The 23,210-nt window shown below is 39.6% G+C and overlaps 1 protein-coding gene across 7 annotated transcripts in view; it reads left to right on the top strand.

The window, feature by feature from the left end:
• Positions 1–23,210, top strand: part of cadps2 (Ca++-dependent secretion activator 2) — a 178,411-nt gene that overhangs the window by 95,909 nt on the left and 59,292 nt on the right. For all 7 annotated transcript variants that reach the window (XM_020079011.2, XM_069528523.1, XM_069528524.1 and 4 more), the window contains exons 9-13: positions 2,768–2,834; positions 4,067–4,175; positions 5,339–5,539; positions 14,351–14,487; positions 22,888–23,075. In XM_020079011.2, coding sequence (XP_019934570.1) covers positions 2,768–2,834; positions 4,067–4,175; positions 5,339–5,539; positions 14,351–14,487; positions 22,888–23,075 — 702 coding nt within the window. The remainder of the gene's footprint in view (positions 1–2,767; positions 2,835–4,066; positions 4,176–5,338; positions 5,540–14,350; positions 14,488–22,887; positions 23,076–23,210) is intronic.

Genomic DNA, 23,210 nt, shown 5'->3' with positions numbered 1-23,210 from the left:
ACAGGATTCTCTTCAGTAGAATCAAGTTGAAGACTATTGTTTGAAGAAAACAATTTCTACATTTGCAATACACATTTATAAAGCATGCATTAGTACGACAGTTGTGTGAAGGAGAAATTCACTTTAACTTATTAAAAGCTGTGGATGCTGCATTTCCCTTTGAAGTAAGCTATAGGCTATACACACCCTGGATATGTTTTTGTATTTAACACTCAGAGATTAAAAATGTAAAATGTGAAATCCTTCCTCTAATCGGACTAAATTGTTAGTATATCTTGGGGGATTAAGTCGGGTTACAGTGAACTGGGCTTAGGACGTCAGAGGAGCAGAACTGTGTGTTGAACATCTTCTGTGTTTGTCTCTATGACGAGCTGTTGACAGCCACAGGCTCTGATAACTCACTTACTGACAGAAAAGAAAAAAGAAAGGTGGACACAGATCAGGTGCAGTTTTAAAAACTCTCCACAAGGGGTCAGTGTGAGTCTCCCTGTGAGTCTTGTCTCTGGTCCACATCCACATCTTCTTTGTGTGCTGAATTAGGCTTTCTGGCGTTTTCAGACTTGTTAAAGACACAATATGTGAGACTAAGACTAAAAGGCCAGGCAGGGTCTGTATGCAGCATTTGTGATAAATACAGTCAAGTAAATACAAACAAATGCATCCAAAGAAGAGGCCGAGTGATGCAGGAATTTCTTTATGTTAAGAAAAAGAGCACAAACAGAAAATGTGTGGATACCTTTGTATTATTTATTTATCTTCCTGGGTTCAGGCTGCAAAAAGAAAATGGTGAAAAGGAACCTGAAAAGGTTAAAAACATGAATCCATTAAGAGGCCAACAGATGCAAGAACGCATTTTACTTTCAGAGAGAAATGGGCCAAAAAATAAAAAGAGCACAAATAGGAAACATGCACCGTGGGCTCCAAAAGATAATTTATGTAGATACATATATTTTAAGAAATCTGGTTTCCCCCTGCCCTTTTTTTCTTTACATAGAAACAATCTTTAATCAGCCGGTGAGATTAATTCACATGTTTCTCAGTCAACTAAATGACAAGTGATTCTGTTTTAATTGTCAAGCAGCTATCTGTCTTTTTTTAATTTAATATTTTCCCCTCACCAATTTCTAGAAAATTCTTGAATGACGATAAACAGTTTTCCTTTCAAGAGAATTAGTCCAGTGTCCCATTGTACTGTAAAAATGTAAGTGTGAATATCCTGCTAAATGACGGCATCTCTGCAGCGACGACTGTTAAATGCCTGCAGTGAACTCTTTGGCGTCTGCAGCCGTGGTGTTGTGCGGCTGAAAGGATGTTTGAAAACCTGCAGGAGGAACGGTTGGCCAAATCATTTTCACAAGTGGCCGGCGAGCGGTGCCTCGTGTTAACCCAGAGTCGTGCGGGATGTGCAGAATGGCCCAGATTCTCCGACCAGACGTGCCACGGCCTTGACTGGAGGCCTTTTTTTTTAAGGGCGGGCAGCAGGGCTGAAGAAAGAGGTCTCGCCATCGATTGATTTTCCTCACTTGCACTTGCCTGTATCCCACGCTTCAGGAGGCCCGAGAGCAGCCATTGATTTGAGAGGCCACGCTGGTCATTCTTCCATTTTACTCTAGACTTCCTCAATGAGCTGCTATCTGTGTCACGGCCTCTCTCAGCTTAGGATTTATAACTGTCTCCTGTTAGTTTCCTGATTAGGGAAGAAAATTCCCTCTGGCTGCTGGGATTGTGATATTGGGAGACTTCAGATGGATCTGATCCCTGAAACACATGCTTGAACATAATTGTTTGTCAGTAATCTTAACTTTAAAATGTTGATAAGCTTGTATTTTTTTTAAATTCTCAATTTAAGTTAAACACGTGAACTACAGACTCTGGAGGATGGATTACTTATTTGTGGCCTCAGACACATCCCTTGTTTTTTAATTGTTTTATTGTTGTACCCTCTAGTTGTTGTAGATTAATCGTAATTAAGTAAATAAGTGATCACCTTCTTGGATAGCAGGGCAGCAACAACAGTTATTTTCATTATCGATACAATCAACGAATGAATTATTAAATGGAATTCATTACAGAAATTCCCATCCCAGTATCTCAGTATCTCAGTGTGTCTCAAGCTTTAACTTCCATCTTATGATAGGGGAAGCTCATCTAATTGACTGAGTGTGAAACCATTGTTTAATGATGCGGGTGCACAAGTTAGACAATAATCGAAATTGGATTGAAATAATTAGTAAATTAATAAATGTATTGAGCAAAGAAATGACTGATATTTAGGCAAGAATGTATCACAGAGCTTCCAGTATGACTGAAGTCACCAATCAGCATCTCACCTCAAGATCCATTTGGAAGCATGATTCTTAGCAGCAGTGGTTTAACATTTACAATTTTTATACAGATTCATCCTTTTTATTTCTTTTTACCCCTTCAAATCATTTTACCTCTTTTTTTTCTAATCTTTTTTATTTTGCTTGAAATTTGTTTTAAACTGTGCTTTCTGATTTTAAACTGTTGTCTTTTTTTGTGATATTGTGTGATATTTTAATGTCCCTCTATATTTATATATAAAACTATTTTCATTGTCAGTTAATGATTAAAGCAAATTTTATGCAGAAATGCTTGAAAAGAAAATAGTTTTCGCCCTTAAAATATTAAAAAAGAGATTTTCCTGACATGTTGTGGACTAAATGATTAATCTAGATCCCATTGAATCATAACAAAGGTTAAAACAATACTTTAGTTTGACGCTGTGTCATTCACTGTGTTTCAGGTATCTGTATACTCTGGGACAGAGAGTCTGGAAACGCTGGAAAAAAAGATATTTTGTTCTTGTTCAGGTATGAAACTGGAGTCAGTGAGATTGGATGACATGCAATGGGTCTTGACATGAATGAACTGTTAATCTAATCATTGTTTTTTACAGATCAAGCATCAGTGGAAATATGAAATAACTCATTTTAAAGAGGTTTTTTTGTATTTAAAAAGCATTTGATTCAACCCTCAGCCTTTGCAGAAAACATGTCCTCTCACTGAACCATCCCTTTCTTCAGCTCTAATTTCCTCTAAAAAGTATTTAAGGTTATTAAAGAAAATCACCTCACATCATTTGCTCTAGCTGAAAGGTTTGAACATCTAGTGTGAGCACTAGAGTCCTGCAGAGGCAAAGTTAATTAAGTTTTGGTCTGCGAAATACTCCTTTACTCCTTTTCGTTTCAGATGGTTTTTTCACTTTCATAGCACTTTGTGATCGCTCAGGGTCTTTGAGAGCAAGGGTAGACATTAAAATGAAAATGTATTTTCTCTGCAAAACATAGCTCTGGTTACCTCTATGTGTCAGAATGTAAACCCTCTAAAGGCATCAAAAGATTTTGTTGTCCCCAGAGGCATCAAAAGATCTTGTTCGATTGAGCATCACTTATATTTTATTGATTTTGTTTGAGGATGTCAATGGTTCATTGAGTGTTTGACAACATTTCTAAAATCCATAAAGACTCTTCTACACTACTCGTTTCAAAATGTTTGCGTGTAGTGTTCATTAAAGAACATTTTTAACCTGTTCTACGAGTTGAAAACCAAGATTTCTGTAGAAAGTGAAGCATCAGCTGGATGAGGTTCGACATTGCAGTGAATGTACTGGATATAGTAGAAGTTGCAATCTAAAGAGAATTATCAGCTGAACACAGAGAACGTCTTGGCTTAGTTTGTATTCTCATTGTTTATCTGTCCCGACTACAACCTGACTGTATGTGTTCACTCTCACCGCTGCCATACTGTGGTTTTTGGCAAAAAAACAGTGTATGCATCTAGCAGCAAGCAGCAGACTGAAACAGTTGGAGCTCATCTGATGAACATTCAGATGTATTTAGCAGCTGAAGAGTCATGTGTTTCTCTCAGCAGCTGAAAGTAGAGAGGCACGACTCCCTGTTTGTGTTACTGAGAGCCTGTTTGCTGATAAGTTCACCACCTTTACAACTGAAGAGTTTCAGAGTTGATACATTTAATTAACATCATGAGAACTCTATCAGCTTCTGCTGCGTCCTGTGAGTTACTTTGTGTCTTTGTCGTGCAGGTGAGTCAGTACACATTCGCCATGTGCAGCTACCGAGAGAAGAAGGCTGAACCTCAGGAGCTGATGCAGCTGGAGGGCTACACGGTGGATTACTGTGACCCTCAGCCAGGTATAGACACCTCAGCCATATCATCACACATCACTCTCAGGCCTCTGTATCTGAATTCAAATGTCCAGACTTCCTCACAACGGCAGACAGTTGGACTGACAAGAAGAGCTTTGCTGATACGGACTTTTGTGGGACAATACCAGTACAGGTTGCTGAAAGAAGAAATGTTGAGTAACACAGATATTCTACCTCTGTTACATCATCATTAGCAGGTATACACATTTCTTTAAATGCGGGTAAACCTGCTACAAAACAGAGATTGAATCCTTTTCTATTAACAGTAGAGGAGTTTGCCTGGGAGTTTTTTGACCTGTGGAAAAGGGCCTTGAGAATTTGTTTTAAGCCGCCTCCCATCCAAACATATGAAGTTAATCACATGATATGCTCCCCGCTAACATGTCATCAGCTGGGGGGGTTGACCAGGTCCATGGCACAGCTTCTCTTGTGACACAACATGCTCCTAAACAACAGAACAACCAGACTTACAAAAATATAAATATCACTGAGTATAAATTGATATCCTCGCAGTTAATAGAGTACTTTTATATGCAACCTATAAGTTATATTTGCATAATAGCAGAGAGTTGACATTGGCGTTGCGAACTGATATTTATTTGGCTCCTCTATATATTTCAACCCCTGATGACGTCTCGGGTGTCAAACTGTTTGCTGGCACTGCTGAGACCTGCTCTGTTCGGAGGCTGGATTATAAGGTTATTTGAATGAATACAAATGATGACAATATCATATGTTGCTGTAACTACCTGTAATTTAGATGCAACAATGTAAATTGCTTGAAGAATTCACATTGCTGTGGTGCTTTGTTGGTGATGTTCAGTTCAGAAAAATGCCTTTGAGATGGTTTCCAGGGTCAAGATCTCACCATGGTTTAGGCACAGCATCTAGTAACAACATATCCCCACACAGGCCACTGTCTTCTTATATATATTACCATGGTAAGGGTCTCTGGCACATTACATATGACTGATTCAATTCAATTGTATCTGAATAGCACCAAATCATAACATACATCATCACAAGGCATTTTTGGTGGAGACCTTCAAAATGATAGAGGAATCCAACAGTTCCCACAATGAGCAAACACTTTGGCAACTGTGGAGAGAAAACACTCATACCGATTTCCTCCTCCTCTTCTCTGTCAGGTCTGCAGGGGGGTCGGGTGTTTTTTAATGCAGTGAAGGAGGGCGACCTGGTGATGTTTGCCTGTGATGATGAGCCGGACCGGGTGCTGTGGGTCCAGGCCATGTACCGGGCCACTGGACAGTCCTACAAACCAGTCCCACCGCTGCAGAACAAAACCACCAACTGCAGGGGAGGAATTCAGAAGCCAGCGTCTCCCATCAGTAGGTTCTGATCCTCACTAGCTTTGTTTGTCAAATATCCTAACTGACTGTGCAATAAATGTGAAGGTATTTAAGTCTGATGGTGTATTTCATAAAGGTGCAGAGAGTAGAGGTGCTTTTTGGGGTTGAAGGAACATCCACTGATGTTGAGGTGCTTTAAAAAGTTAAATTCTTGTGTGAGGTTCTTCTGTGTATCAGTGTGGTGCTCAGCCTCTCATCTTGTAAATGTCACATTTTAGCCACGAAAAATATGCAGCTTTCTGTCATCATGACATCAGCTTGCCGTCAGCATTACGTCAGCATGTCAGCAGCTCGTCTTCAGCCTGTCCTCAGCATGTCACTCAGAACATGATGCAATGAGGACAATAATGGAAATTTGAACAAAGATTTCAAGAAGCAGAGGGTTGTGGCTTTTCATTTTCAAATGTCTCTTTGTCTAATTCAAGTTTTGTAGATTCTAACCTTTATTTCAATCGTATTTTAAACAGAGGCATTTAATGATTATTTTTCATTTTGTAATCTGCTCTGCAGGATCTGGACAGATTTCTTAGAAAAAGCACTCAAATGGTGAAATCCTTCCTTTCCATCATCACAGTCTTATACACAAGTTGGCAAGGGAGGTGTCTGCAGTCATGGCCACTGGTGTACTTCAGTTTAAAACTTGAATTTGTCGATAAAGTCTTGACACTAAATCTTCCAAAAATGTCTCACATTTAATGATTGTGATATTTATTTTAAACTCTTTCTTTTCATCCCTTTTGCCATTAATACTTCTTTCTTACTGAACGTCTTTCATTGTCACCTGTTCTTTTCATTCTTCTTTTTACCTTCTACTCTAATCCATCTGCACTTTTCATCTTTTCTTTCTCTTCTGCCAAGTCTCCCTTATTCGTTCATATCTTTTCAATCTTGCTTTTACAATAATGACAACTAGAAAGAAGTTGAACTGGCCTTCACTAGACAGACTAAGAGACTGACTGACAGCAGGATCTCAGACTGAATTTATTGTAGGTTTTGGATTTGTCCGCAGAATGCTAGACAGATTAAGACTAAATAATAATATACCTTCCTCTTTTCCTGTTATTCATTCCTCCTTTTTTCTGTTTTCATTTTCTCAGTTTAGTCAGTGCTGCTTCCCCATACATTTAAGTTTCCTTTCTTTCTGTCTCCTGTGGCTGTCTTTATTCATTCTTCATACCTTTCCCCTGTCTACCTTTCTATTTTTGTTATAGCGGCTTCTGTTCATTCTTTTTTTACTTTCAGTCACATTTTCTTTTACAGCGTTATTTCCCATTAATTCCCTCCTTTTTTTATTTCTCCTCTCTCTTAATTCCGCAAAACACTCATTGTGTGTTTCCTCAAGGTCCGACAAACGGGCTAAATATATGTTCTCCTTCATAAAACATTCACATTGCTCTACATTGCTAATAGTGGTCAAAAAATTTACAGGCTGCCTTTAAGTTTTTTTACCCATAATTCTTGCTTTTCTGGTCTTTTTTTCCCTCTATTTCACTGGTTCCTCTCCCTGTTTTATTTGTCTTTGCTTTCTGCCAGACTTATGTGATATTTTGTCTACACACACAAACGTCTTGTTGCTTTTATTGCACCATTCGTTCGTATCAATTGTCATCCGTGTGGGTGTCGGGGTTTCGTCAGCCGCCTCTTCTGGTCGAGCATTGTGACATGAAGAGCTTCATAGTTAGAGCTGATTGTTAAAGCATTTGTATAATTTGGTGTGACGGGCCCGTTCCTCCCGCCGCTCATTAGCATTTAATGGAAGATATTGAAGCGTTAATGGCAAGAGGTGCTGACACGCTGTTTGCAGGTAGAAATGGATGGTGTCCCTGAAATAGCTCTTAACTGGGTGCTAAGTGCCGCTCTGTGTGTGTGTGTGTGTATCAAAGATTTGACAGAAAATTGTTCTTGCTTTCATAACGATTGTGTTTGTGAACCTGTGTCTTTGTCTCTGCTCATAAAAATGAAAGGCAGAGGTTAGATAACATGAACGGCTACATTTGTACATACACACACACACACAGAGATGGGTTATTTAACATTAATAAAATCATACTTTGTGTTAGAGTGTTGACATCTGGGAGCGAACAGGTGAGACAATGAGAGCAGAGACTCAACATCTCTCCTTTGTGTGACAGAGGTTTAAGGCTGTTTTCAGCTTTGTCTCTGGATAGGTCTCGGAGCATAAAGAGTGAGTGGGCAGCGGCAGATTTTATTGACCTGCTTGAACGAGCAAATAATGAAGCTGTGAAAATCATCTCAGAGGCTCACACACAGTGGGCAGCTGCAGATGGTTATTGTTGTGACCATGCTGAATGGATCCTGCTCTGTAAATTTGCAGCCTCTTTTATCAGGGATCTCCTCTTTTTTGGATTTCCTGCAATGTCTGCCATTTTCAGACATGGTCTCCAGGTAAAGTAGAGGTTCTCTGCACAGACGCGTTCACTACCGCAACAAATCCTCCAAATTGTTCAGGCGAGGGGTGGAGCAACTAGGTGCAACAGACAGAGGCAGGAAGTACCTCTGCTGTGTAGATCATGTGATTTTGTTTGCAGCACCCATGCACCGTTGTCAGGCTTATCACTACAAACTCTCCTGAAACCACTGTAGATGTTGTCTACATGTGTGTGTGACACTGATTTTACACCGGGAATTTCTATGGACATTATACTAGGAGGCGTCTCACTTGGACATTTCCGTTCACACTTGCACCTACTCCGGAGAAAATATGGAGGAACTGCGGAGTCCGGTGCATGTCCGAAATCAGCTGTCATGTCAAACCTGCCCCATTTTAGATAAATAGATGTGATTGGCCGGTTTAAATGGGGGGGAAGAAAATATTAGCTCACTTATTGATCTGATTTCCAGGTTTGGGAAACACATGGTGTCAAAAAGAGATTTCCAAGAATGACTTAGTAATTTGTCTGTAATTAAATTTCCACTAGAATTGCACAGTATAATGCATACCTGCAATAACAGTCCCTTTATGAAGCCACATTTCAATTCACTAGATTTATTGCTAACAATATTGCTTACACATAAATATCAGTCCTCTAACCTAATGTCCCTTTGGGGATGAATAAAGTAACCTATCTATCTATCTATCTATCTATCTATCTATCTATCTATCTATCTAAACATGTTTGATTGTTTTCATCAACATTGATGTTTCTCTGAGAAAAGCCCTACCTCACAATTATAAAGATGTGATGTGGATCTACACCAAACTGTTTTCTTTCTTCCTTGACCCATCCATAGCACATGCTTGCACCAAGTGTTGCGTTAATCCATCCAGTGGTTAGTCCATAATTCCTCTTAAATAACAAACCAAGGCAAAAACATGACCCCCTTGGCAAAACACGTCAGGACCTGTCATGATGTTCTGTCCTTCTGTTTGATTATGGTGCTTGCTCTGTGCTTTTCAAAACGGTTAAAAATGCAGATTATTGAAACCTTTTCCTGGTGTTCTAGCGAAAGAAAAGAAACAAACAAAGAAAAGAAAGAAAAGGACAAACGGACAAGTGTGAGTTTGTTTAAGAAACTCCAGAAGATATCACTTCCTGTCACCTAGTGCCTGTTCACTGCAGACAGCAGCTCACATCAAGTGAACCAGCGTTCAAACGACCCAGAAAGTTCACACAAGTGGAAATCATCAGAGGCTGTGGGGAGTTTTGGTTGTGACATTTGAACTGAAATTCACTTTTGTCAGACAGTGAATTCCGTCTTCAGTATGAACAGATGGGCCTGTTGGGGCCTCAGACTCCCTCCTGAAGATGTTTACACCTGTCAGTTGTGTTTTTGAAGAAGCAGGTGGTCAGTTTGATATCGAGGATGATCCTGAGGGGAGACGTCCAAACTGTCCTTTCGTCTTAACCTTCCGGGGACTCAGTGGCGCCCTCAAACACAGCACAACAGCTGGTCATGTGTTCATGTGCTTCTCTTAAACTTTTACCCACTTCACTCGTGTTTTCTCATGTTTGAGCTCTACGGTGCAGTAAGCCTGGCTCAGCCAGACGGAGGCTGATGGGCTTGTCTCTCCACATCTTCATCTCTGCTCGCCTCGTCACCGCCATGCTCTGACGGGCAGATCAAGTCACATCTCTCTGCCCAGTTCACCTGAAACTGAAACGCGCTCTGCCCTCCTCCTCCTTCTCCTCCTCTTCGTCTGCATCAATAATCTGCCATCAGCGCCCGCCACCACCTCTCACAGTAGTGTGTCACATGGATGTGACTGTTGCTGTGACGATACCAATGGATCCCAGACAAGATGGATATGGAAAGATCGAGTGCAGAAAACCACTCTCACCCTCCCACCTCAACACACACACACACACATATACACACACACACACACACACACACACACACACACACACACACATATACAAGCATTACATGTCGTAAGTATGATACCAAGTTGTAGAAGAAAATAATTAGCGTACTTACTTTGTACTTCAGTGTTGTACTTAAGAGGGACAGTTGAAAAAAAAGAAAGCTCTCTCATTTTAATTCCACAGTCTAAAAAATTACCCATCATACAACTGCACACAGATTAGTTGGAATAATCTTAGTTTCAGATAAACCAGGTTTGATTGTATTGGCATACGTTGCATGTTCCATGTGAACGTCACACTGATGAGAAACTTTTCTTCAAACACAAAGTGAAGAAACCTGGAGTCAGTCTGACACACAATCACACCATCTGTGCCAGGAGCGGTGACATCCGTCCATATTTTCTGTCACACAAAGTCATTCACACAAACACACCCCCCCCCCCCCTTTTCCTTTAACACACACCCAGGAGATAATAGCTGAAAGTTGGACTTGACACGGATCAACATCACCCCTCCACCGTCTGTCCCCCAATCAATACTCCCCTCCTCCCCCCTCCTCTTATTATCAGCACTAATCTATATCTCTTTGTCTCGTTTTCTTAAGAGTCGCCTCCTTCGCTCCCTGTCTTTTCTCTAAATTACATTAAGGACAATCCCGTGTTTTGGAGGTAACGAATGTAAAATGACCTACATCGGAATTGGGAAAGCAGGCCACAAGAGCCAAAGGGCAGCCAGACACAGAGAAGTGGGAGAGTCAGAAGAAAAGAAGAAAAAGAGAAGAGCGTTGATTGGAAGTTGATTGTGGAGATTTCACATTTGCTGTCTTTTTTTCTTTTTTTTCTTGTTTGGACAAAAGCGACAAAAGAAAGGAGTTAGGAGGGGGATGGCGAAACACAAACGTCTGAGAGTCCTTGCAGGCTTCTCTGCATCCACACAAAAACAAAATGGCAGCGTTAATAAAAAAGCGATCACTAATGCTCGTCTCGGGCACAAGGCCGCAGGCGTCGCAGACGTGGAAAACAGCGCCGGCATTCTTCAGGGAGCCGTGGTCTTTTGTGGGGCCATGTGTCACATTCAGAAACTTCCCATCCCGAAATGTACTCCAACAATAATGGCCGGGTGGAGAGTGTTAGGCTTTTCATTTGCCGGGGCCATTAACAGGAACGCCTGAAAGGACTGGAAATGAACCCAGGTTTGCTCAGGCTGGGATGCCCTGCACCTCTTCTGCTGCTTTTATCTTTCCTGTTGTCTGTTGATTCTTCTGTCGCTGACCCTGAAGCCTCGTTTTCATCTGCTGCTGCAGGCGCTGTGTGGCCCAATGTGTAAGAAGAGCTCAAAATGTCTGTACTGCTTTGTGAAATTACTTCACTATACACCAGTGGCCATTGAAAGTATAAGTTTGGTGAAGTTCTTCTTCCTAATTTTTTCTACAAATCTAATGAAAATACCCAGAGCAACAATTGTTTATTTTTATTTTTCATTCATACTGCTGTATCATGTTCTTCTGAGCCATAGAGATGCATTGTTTCCAAGAAATATTAAAGACACATCAATGAACAACACTATTGCACTGGGGGACATGTTCCTTCATTATTATACAGTATTATTATTATTCATATTTGGACTAATTTTATTAACCATCCTGCTTTCCATAATAGTCACTTAAGAATCAAATGTGGATGAATCAGCCCCTAAAAATAGTCCCCAGCAAATGTGCTACTTTCTCTGTTTGATTATCATTTGCTGAACTGCAGTGGTCAACTACTTTAGGAGATCATTGGAGCTGTTTCACCTCTGCAGGAGGATATTATTTCATCCTCTTCGTTTGTTGGTTGCTTTGTCTGTAAGCAAGAACTACTACATCTCCACAAAACTTGGTGGAAAGATGTGGTGTGGGTCAGGGAGGAACCCTTTCAGTTTTGGTGCTGATCCAAATCAGGGGGCGGGCACAGGATTTCTTTTGGTCACTTTTTTTTCCACTTCCTTTGTATCTTTGTCTATACATCCCGGCTTTGTGTACTTACTGTAAATGAAACAAGACAAAACACATCCAGCAGTTGCAACAGTATACTGGTCAGATGTATTGTTATTTTTTGGGTGAAGACCATGAAGTCAATTTAATTGTGATTTGTGAATATGGGCTATACAAATCCAATTTGATTTGATTTGCAGGGATAAGCGAAGGTTTCAGTGTGGTCAGTGCTGATCTGTGCAGCTCTGTTGGTGTTTGAAGTCCTCTGTTCTGGTAGGAGCCTTAATGCCCTGATGAAGACAGTGCGCTGTGTTCCCCAAGCCTGATCTCCTGCTGCAGTCAATCAGTGATGTGTTGTTTGTTGCTCTGCCCGACTCTGTGAGTCTCTTCCAGTGTTTTCCTCACGTCGTCCATGTTGGCAAGTGTTTGTATCAGTCGAGAGTAATGACAGCTTCACAGAGGATCTGTAGCCAACCGAGGTGGGAACTATTAACCGCAGCACTGCCAATGCAGTCCTGTGTGTGTGTTTACACTTCAGTTCACTGCTGAGCTACAATTGAGGCGTGAATGATCATTTATATATCACTTCTTCAGGGGTTTAGCTAACTGAAGAAATCTGTGCTGTCATGTAGTCATATGTTAGTTTGTGTAATGTTATGACACTGAGGTGGATGATTCTTCTCGTCTCTTGCTCTTCCTTGCTCCTAAACCTAGCTTCTTTCTACCAACACCAAATTCCACTCTCCCTTTCCTCCACAAGACGCATCCTCAAACATATTATCTTGTTGCTGTTATTCTAAAAGTGATATTTATTTATTTTTAAAAGCGTACATACCTGTAGCAGCCAACAGGCTTATATCAAAAAATAGGAATAAGAAGCTCTAAAGAAGTTCATAACTGGAATAATCAGAAACTGTTAAAGGCAGGGTTGGTAAGTTGTTTCTAAAACGCCATTTCTCTTATTTGTTGAAATCCTCTTCATGTTTCAATAGCCATCAATAATAAAGTTGTCACAAGAAAAGCTGATGTCTGTGGCCCTCACAGGACTGTTATCATTAACCAAGAATGTATCGGAGTCGACATTTAGAATTTAAATCTTGCCGGTTATGTCATGTCGGTTAATTCAGTTAATACTTTCCACAAATGTGTTTCCTCTAGGATCATTTTACACTGTTACCTTGTGTCGTGTTGTATTAGGACAAGTACAGGACAGTTTACTTTGTGTTTATTTGACTTGCTCTAGAGTTAATGAGACACGTATTCAAACACAATATAAAAAGAGTCCAACATGTAAAATAATCGTTCATTAATCGTGATTGAGGTAAAAGTTTGAAATAATCGTGATATTGATTTAAGGTCATTTCGCCCAGCCCTAATAATAGCCATGTGTATTATCTAGATTCATCATGTTTAGATTAGGTGTTTTCTTACATGATTCAGACTTGATGTAATCGATTTCAGCGTAGCTGACCTCCTCCCAGTCCTCTCTCCCCCGGTCGGCTTCTAGCAGTTGTGAGTCAGTGCACGTGTATGTGTTATGGGAGCATAACTTTGACAAGAGGTCGATGGGAGGGGGTGTGAGGTTTTGAGTTGACTGCTCTTGCTAGCTTTTCCAAGATTACCAACCCCAACCTGAAATTATGACAAAACTGCTGGTAAGGACACCGATAAGTAACTCTTTGGTTTGAAATCTTTAATTATTCAGAATTATAGATAAATATTTTTTTAATTTGTAATTTTTATCAAGATCAATTAATTATTCTCTGAGATGTTTATAAAAAAAACTCAAAAAACTCACAACGTGAACCAAAGTGATTATAAATCCTTGTGTGTTGGTGGAAATCTATCCTGTAGTTTCTGTGGGATCCTGCTGACAAGCAAATGGACAGGGGTGAAAACAAAACCTCCTTGGTGGAAGTAATAAAATAGAAATGTTTACATCACTATTTGTGTACATTTTTCAGATCTTTCTAGTTTATCCGATTGTGACTTTTCAGAAAATGTTTTCCTTGTCCTATTTGCTTTGACAGGAAAGCTTTCACATCAACAGAGCTTCATGGAGTCTGATCATGATGCTGAGTGAGCTGTGGGAACCATTCTCCTGACAATGGCGCTATAACAGTGATCAGAATTTTAAATCTTCAATGAAAGGCAGATAATATGAGGATAAACTGAATGAAAATGAGTTCTGTAGAAATCACCTTTTCATGGTTAAATTGCCTTGTCTCCATAATAATCACACTGCTCACATGTTGGATGATTTTCCAGGGTAGTCCTGAGAGGTCATTCTTATGTACTCAGGCACATGTCTGCTTAAGCACAACCTTGATCTTTACCCTAACCTTTGGGAGACTGTACTCACACTGCTGTTTGAAACAGATAATCTCAGAAACATTTGCACTGAAAGTCAGAATAAACCAAACTGATCGCCCAGAGATCCAGGGCTGAGCAGCTCTAAATCTTTTTCCTCCCTCTGTGTTTCTTGCTCAGGTCTGGATCCGTCTCAGCGTCAGGGAGTGGAGGAGTTGATCTCTGCGGCTCCTTGTCGCCTCAACCACGCCGCCCTGTTCAGCATTTTACAGAAACACACTCTGCAACACCGCATGAGCGACTCCTTCTCATGCCTGGTACGTTAACACAAACACATCATCTGACACAACCTCGGTTTCTTTGATTCTTCACTGCACCGCCCAGGAATCAGCTGATGATTGATGGAGATCAGTTTATGTTCAACATACTCGATACTCGTTCGAGATACTCTGGTTGGAGCCCTGTTCTTCGGTGCTGCCGATCCCAGTCTCCCCCATCTGCATGCCGAAGTGTCCTTGGGAAAAATGCTGAACTTTGAATGGCCCCTCATAGAAAAAAGTGCTGTTAATAGATGCACTGTATGAATGTGTGTGAATGGGTGAATGTAAAACTGTACTGTAAAGCGCTTTGAGTGGTCATCATGACTAGAAAAGCTCATATAAATACAGATCGTTTACCATTTTACAGGTAAATAGTCACAATGTTTTGGGTTTTTTTGCATTTTGTTTAGCCCCAGATTTTCTTGTCTTTCACTGAAGAAACTTGAAATGTAAAGCACAAGTGAGTAACAGGAAGCAGCTTCTGGAGAGGAAGTGGAAAAACCTAATGGTTTATGGCGGCAAATAAGGAATGGTTGGTTTTTTAAGAGATGGAATGATTAGTTGATTGACAAATTTGGTAGAATTGGATTAAAAGTAGTTGAAAACTATTGTGAAAAAGTGGTGAAGCATTCACTCTTTTTCTATTTTATTTCGTCCTCTGTCGAACAAACAGAGAATGGCCAGAGGCTGAAAAAAAAACAGTTGGAAACCAAGAGTTTACCTATAGAAAGCCCTGACCACATTTAATATTACAATCCAACATTGTTATATTATGTTTACCTCTGAAAATAAGAAAAAGCATAATAGTTGCCCTTTAAGTTCAGGATACCGGTTTAATTCAAACTTGCAGCCTGAGGTATAAGGTGATCAGTGAGAGACTATCAGTCTTTAACCTGAAGAAACGTCATGTTGTGAAATTTGGCAGTGCCAACATCCACTGTCATCCACTGCTCCTGGGAAGGTTGGAAACTGGTTTTCCTCTACAGAAACTATATTGTAAAAAAATTGTAATATCAGGCAGATCACAGATGTTCAAATAGTTCCTCTAGGACCAAATGTTAATTTTGGACAAAGCAGCTTTATTGTCATTCCCATATAAAGTAAACGTCTGTACTAAAAGCACAGACCAAAAGGCATCACCGTTTGCCCGAGCCGGAGGAGCGGCTAATTCTGTGCACACAGCCATATCGTTACATTACCTGAGACAATTAATCTGTTAGTCGTCAGATAATTATTCTGCAGCAATTTTGATACTCGATTAGTGCGTAAAGCCTTTTTATAGCACAAATGAAGGAACTGTTCTTGTTTCTGTGATAATGACAAAACAAAAACATTTTAGTTCTTAAACTTTTAATCATCTAAGGACATTTTGTAGACAAAACAATTTAACCACAGATCAATACTAAAAACCAACTCTCTCTCTCTCTCTCTCTCTCCCTCTCCCCCTTTCTCTCTCCGTCTGTGTTTAAGCCTGGGGGGCTCTCTCACACTGATTGAGGGGATAAACACTCTAATCAATACTTTACAAATAGGAACATGACCCTCATGAACAACTGCTGGGCTGCCTCAGTGGAGGTGGGGTGTGTGGGAGGGGTAAACCTACATTAGTAAAGGGGGGGGGGTGAAATTAGGCCATCCTGATAACCTGTACTATGAAGCTGGTTATCAACTGCCTCAGTTAAATCTGGGCTCTCCTGCAATGGGCACGTTCGTGTTCATTCATTTCACCTTTATTGTGCCTCGGGAACATATTGAGGTAGAGACCTTATTTACAATGAAGTCGAGGAAGAAAATAAACAAAATATTCCAAGATGCCAAGTAAATAAGAACAGCAAATGTAAAAGCTTTAGGAATAAATACGGTGCATACAATTTGATTTAAAACCAAATGAATCAATTAAAACAAATAAGTCAACTTTAAAAAGAACAACTGGAGGTAAAAAAGTTGAGATTAAAAGCAAACATTGCCCTCAGGATAAACATGAGTTGAGCTTTGGATTGTTCTGTATGTTGGTCCATGTTTCAGGTGTATGATGAGAAAAAATGTATTTACAGAGTTCAGAGAAAACAGTTGGTACTGGCAGTGATCCAGTCGTCACAGCGTGTTCAATGTAGAACATTTGTTATTTATAGGCAACTGTTGTACGAGAAGAAATACTGATACCTGCAGGCAAATTATAATATATAATTACATATAATTCAAGTCAAGACATTATATAAAATCACATAACTGGAATAGAAAGAGAAGACTATAATTTTTGATGTTTAAACTGAAAATAAGATTTATTACTGAGTATTATTTGCCTTTTCTGTGATGATGACCAAACTATTATGAAAACCTAAATTAGACTGTTTCTGCTGCTAAAACTGAAAGAGACTGTTTCATGTGTGATGAGCTCAATATGGACCCTAATGTTCATTTATAGTCATGGAAATATTGAATAGTGTGTGATTTCTAATAAAAGACATCAGAGGTTTTAGTTTTTTATTTCTCATGTTGTTTCTGAGCTGTACTGGTAGTAAGAAAATAAAGCACTGTCAGGTATAATGTCAGATTAAAAGATTGTTTGTTGAACGTCTGGAAACACCAAAATTCCACTCATCTTTACAAATATCTGCTGATATTAATTATTTCTCACTTTACTTTAAATCCCCTTGTCCCTCTGAATACATTGTAGTTCTTGTTTGACAAGAAGCTCCTGCTGAGATTCACTAGGTTGCAAGAGGAAGCTATTGGGTTATTTTTGTGTTTCCATGTGTTTGTATCCCAGTTATTAATCTTTTCATATGCGATCAGGGTTTTCTTTTTAGGTGAATATATGAGGCGTGCAAGTAAATCCAAAATTGGAGCATTTAGAAGCACCAGTGGAACTTTTCTCTGGCTCGTTTCTCGTCCAGCTCAAATAAGGAATGCGTCGCTTCACATGTGTGTTAGTCAAGGACAATCTCTGCAAGAGTCCAAATGAAATCTCAAATAAATATCCTGGAGACGGCTCAGGGCCGCCAGGTTCAGTTTGAGCTTCCTGGTTTCACTGCGTGAACTGCAGGGGACGGTGAAATAAAGCCATTTAATGGATAAAAACGGGACTCTTTCATGCTGATAGGACAGCTTGTTCTGAGGAAACTGCAAAGATGGGACTTGCTGCTGATTGAAAAGTTTCCATCTCATCTGAAGTAAATTTGTATTTGCAGTCAAACAACAGCCACTGGTGTGGTTTGTTTTATTGTTTCTTACGGTTTATGGGTAATTTACTCTGCTCCCAATATTTTTCTAAATCACAGTATATTCTTGACTCAAATGAATGAACCATAAAACTTTGAACAATATTCAGTTTTTCTCATCTTTTTATTTTCTGTTTTCTGGTCAGCCAATCATTGCAGTTCATTCAGAGTCTAGTCTACTTCCTGAATGATTTGTGTATCACTATGTAAGCTGGTGTTTCATAAATGGGCTAAAAGACATGAAAGCACTGGTGCCTCACAGTAAGAGCAAATATTGTTCTCGCAATCACCCAAATATTTCATTAGCAAAATTCACAACAAGTTAAGATGCTTGTTGTTCGGAGTTGAAAGTGTCCATCTCAAACTGAATGAAGCAGCAGAACGAGGAGATGTTCACCAGAGTAACATCTGTGCTTCTTTCATTTCTCTACCTGCCTCACCAGGACGCCTTCCAGCTCTGCAATTAGACCGAGCCATTCACTCTGCCCCTCCAGCTCCTCACTCCTCAGCCTTTTGTTAAAACTCCCGGGCTTTGTGTTCCAACCTGAGCCTCTTTTCAGAGCACTCTGAGAAAAAGCCATTGCCTTAACATGGGGGACATCTGTTGAGAAGTGGTTTGGATTCATGTCATAGACGGGAGGTTGAACCCAACAACAACAACAACAGTAATTAGGCAGAACTTTGGTTTGGACCTGGGGCCCAAGGTCCTACTCACTGGATCAATGTAGTTCCCACTGGCGACTGAAGGGTCAATTCACAGTGAAGCTGCTGGTGTTGAGGAGTGTTGAGGTAAAGCTAAAATGAGTTTCTGATAACTTCTGGAATTAGCTTGATACAAAAACCATTGTATCAATACAACAACACAATAAAATATGAAAACTAAGAGCTCTTTAATTAAACACACATGTTGGTCCTTGGGTGAAATCAATAACAAAATAGTTTTTATCATTATTTTTATTATTATTACTACCACTAACTATTATTATTTGTAATAGTAGTATTAGTAGTATCTCCCAATTATAAGCTTGTGAACCATCAAAGTGATTTTGAAGCTTTAAGATATAAAAACGTGAAGTAAAGTGTTGATTTAACTTTTATTTAAATAATAATAAATGATAATAAAGGAGAAACCATGTTTTACACATCGATAATCAGCATGACGTGGTGTCTTCAGAAACATTAGCATCTCCAGTAAAGATCTTAAACAAAGTTGTAAAACAGATCAACCAGTAGACCTGAATGTAGGGAGATAAAAGACAAACATGCACACAAATGTCCTTTGAGACACACAAAGAAGTCCTTCTTGATCCATCAACAATTGACAAGTTCACTACAGTATTCTGTCATCGTCCCAAGATCCACCCCCCTCCTTCCCTAAGGTGGCTGGTGGAGCAGATGTAAAGTATCATGGGATTATAGGTCATGAGCACTCAACCTCCCAATATTTACCTCTCCATCATCTTTTAAACTGACGTAACTCCTCCTTACTTTGGTTTGGCATCAACCTCCAGTCTCGAAGCCATGAAACATCTTTGTCTCCTCTACTTTTGTAAGTACCAAGACGCAGGTGTTCTCCCATCAGTGTCCTGCTGTCAAATTAACTTCCTGTGGAGCCCTACCATTATGCACTCTAAATTAAATTTCTCTGATGTATGCGTGCACTTGTTCGGGCCTGCACCAATTAGAGGAATCTGCAGAAGAAGAAGGGAGAGGCTGCAGATTGCATTGAACTGCTGACATCTAAGAAAACTACCAAATGACAAAAAATGGACAGATTTACCTAAATTAGTGTTTTCCATCTATTTGTGATTAATGCAGTGATGTGTTGAAACATCTGGGGGCTGGCTCTTGGAAAGTAGAGTGGGTCGTCCTCTAATCAGAAGGTCAGTGTTTGGACCCTTAGCTGCTCTCTGCAGAATCCTAGAAAATGAAGTTCATTATTTGAACTTTGACACTTTATTTTGTCACATGTGGGGTAGAGCGATGGTGAAACAGCTGAAACAGGACAAATGATATTTGTCTACATGTCACCTGAGAAGTTTTGTTATGGTTGAAGAGAAGGTAAAATGTACATTCAATTATATCCTTTTAGATCACTATACCTCACAACAACAAACAAGGCATTTTATAAACACTGCACTGTAAAGGTGATGTTTTATTATCTGAATATTTTAGAATGTGACAGACAACAAGATTCAGTAATTTAACAAGAAACACTGTTCAAAAACATACAAACCTCCTTTTTTGTGTCCAGAGCGAGAGGCTGTTAAACAATATTACATGAAAAAATAATTTCTAAAATCTTTGATTTAAACAAACGAGACAAAAAAACACATGAAAAAGAAAGAAAGAAAAAAACAATTTGAATCAGTATCTAACTAATAATCTGACTTTAGGTAAACAATATATTCTCCCCCATCCACTTGCAGGCTCTGATATCTGCTTCCCATGAGATCAGCTGATTCAGATTTGTCACTTTTGAGCTGTGAACCTCAGCATCGACTGAACTGAATTTTGAGCTGTCTAAACAGCCACTCATATATTTATATTTTCATTAACTTCAGAATTACCTAGCTTGAACATAGAACACTGTGTGCATCATATGGACTCACATACTGGCAACTCTCTGACTGTGAGGGTCACAAGAATTTTTTTGGACCAAAAGATAGTTTTGTGTGCCAAAACTAACCAGTCTGAGATCCGTCAATAAAAAAACATGAAGAATCCTCAGCATCTCCTGTTCAGCCGTCTGCAGTCAGGTTAGTCGCTCCAAAAACCACATGCCGCTCTCACTTTTACCCGGTTGTGTCATTTCTCGAATGGAGGCGTGTACACTCAGACGTGTGTCCATGGCCGACAGAGCTAACGAGGCAGTCGGCTTGTTAGCCGCTAATTGAGCGGTCAGTGCCAAGACTGGAGTTCGCCATCTGTTTGTCACAGAGGAACATCTTGTCACTTCACGCCCGTCAGCAGGCCCCTTTCTCTCTGTGTGGTGTGATATTAATAGCTCATGCTCACAGACGGAGAAAAAAATTATGAAAGACTCGAAACGACAAACAAACTGAAGACTGTGAGGAAGGAACGGGGGGGGGACACTAAAAGGCCTGCAGAGGAGAAATCTGCCAGGTCCGGTTAACCCCGACAGGCAGCATGTCAGCTCCAGTCTTTCTTTATTAAATCTTGGAAATAACATTGTCTAGAACCAATCCTTAAATGATCTGCAATATTATTAAACCTTTTAGATTTTAAACTCTGCTGCTGCTGTTATTCTGAAGACACATTCTATTAAAGTCATTTTCTCAGTTGTCATATTATGATGTTTGTGGGGAGTTGCATCTTATTCATCAACAGAAAAGCCTGTAAAGCATAAAAGCACAACAGAGTACTCATACTCATGCTCAATTTAAAATGTAGAATTTTTTTTTTTTACAGAGGGACAATCTCTACTGATCAGTTGTTGTATTTAGAATAAATAAAATCCTCCACTTCCTCAAAATTAAGATCGGATACATATACTGTTACTACTACAGGACGTGTGTGGGTGTGTGTTTAGGTGTGTGGGTGTGTGTGGTTGTGTGTTGGTGTGTGGCGTCAGCTCAGTGGAGGTGCTAATTTGTTAACGTTCCTTCCGTGAGGAATCTTAATTAGCGATGTAAGTTTCCTACCTAATTTAGTGTTTACGTGCAGGATGAATGAACTAATGAACATTTCGCCGTGTTCCAGTCGCTCCACACCTCTCTGCATGTCTCGTTTTCTTTTTTACTGTAGTAAAGAATTACTAGTTGGAGGGTTAACCTTTACACTTCTCTGTTTAATTGTGTTAAAGAAGTATGGAGGATTTTTATTGAGTCTTTAAAGCCAATAGGTGACCAGAGTTGTTTTTTGTCTGCGCACGGCTCCCATGGCAGCAGGATGTTGTAAAGGAATCGTTTGGTTATTTTTCTGGACAGTTGTTCAGCCTGTTAGTGGAGTTCATAACAAACTGCTGTTCACATCTATCAGATAGTATAGCTGTGTGTTTGTCCCATTTACCAACTCCAATTGAAAAGACTACTATAGGCTGCGTCCAAAATCACTCACTTATCACTTTACTATATAATATAGTCAATTTGTTAGTGCTGTCTTATTGTATAGTGACATTTTGTATCCCTCATATCGTGAACTCATTGTACAGACCATAGTGTACAACCAATGGTCACTAACCTTTTCTTGATTCTACTCCTTATTCTTTTCAAAAATGTCAGAATTCTCATTAGGATAAAGACAGACAGGTTTAAATTTGCCGACATTTTCACAGACTGATTAAGTCTAATTAACTTCCATCCTTAATATTTCTGATATATTTTTTATTTGTGGAGGTAAAATCTGTTATTATCTGCAGAGCAGCACATGAAAGTAGGAACAGTTTATTTCTACATGGTCATTCAACTTTTAACTGTATTAAGTGTAAAATAAACATTTAAAAAACTTTTGTGGGACACGTCTATAATCCTGTGACAATGACGTAATTACAGTTTTTTTTCGCCAATGATATCACTATACAGTCCCTATGAAGTGAGTAGGGTTTAGTGAATGACAGCCAGAGACTTAGTGATGCTCCAACAAACTTCACCTTCACAAAAACTCTGCGTCCACACTACGAGTAAGTCTTCAAACGCATCACTTTTGCTGTGGTAGGATCTGGCGTACACCTCTTTTGGTGGAGAGTGAGTTTCATCTTTTAAACTGCAAGGTTGAATCATTCTGATGTGAGTGTTCGATAGATTCATGACACTTGAGATTATTTGCTGAAGAATTTCCACTTGATCAACCTTCTGTGATTCATTTTAACCTTTCTTTTTGAACAACACTTTTAGGTTTCAGGAATGCTTTAGAAAATCAGAGCCTGACTTTTTAGACAGGGTATTCAAGATTGAGAGATTGAGCTATACAATGTTTGATACTAATAATAAAAGACTGGGGGGAAAATAAGATTATATTTATAAATATATATATATAAATAATTGTAAAAATATAATTGTGAGCATCTGGGGGCCTAATGCAATTGCAACGTTAGATTTAGACTTCTTGCTAAACGTTTTATTCATGCGCTATAACAACAACAACTAAAGCTTTTTTCTTTTGTTTATGCCTGAAACTGATATAAGTGTTTTCTTTTTCTTTTTTTCGACTTCAGGGTTGGTTCAGTCCTGGTCAGGTGTTCGTCCTGGATGAGTACTGTGCACGGTACGGCGTCCGAGGCTGCCATCGTCACCTGAGCTACCTGAAGGGTCTGATGGATTATTCAGAGAACAACACATTGGTCGACCCCACGCTGCTGCATTACAGCTACGCCTTCTGCGTCTCCCACGTGCACGGAAACAGGTACTTCTGCCATCACTGTCTTTTTAAAATTAGCTTTGAATATCACTTGAGAGACCATGATAATTATTGCACTTCCCATCAATCACTACTGGGACCCAGATCTATGACCCTGCCAGTAACATGGAGGGCAAACAA

Source organism: Paralichthys olivaceus, chromosome 7, assembly GCF_024713975.1.
Source record: "Paralichthys olivaceus isolate ysfri-2021 chromosome 7, ASM2471397v2, whole genome shotgun sequence".
Taxonomy (NCBI): Eukaryota; Metazoa; Chordata; class Actinopteri; order Pleuronectiformes; family Paralichthyidae; genus Paralichthys; species Paralichthys olivaceus.
Note: the sequence above shows the minus strand (reverse complement) of the source record. Positions and strands in the feature narration are given on the sequence as shown.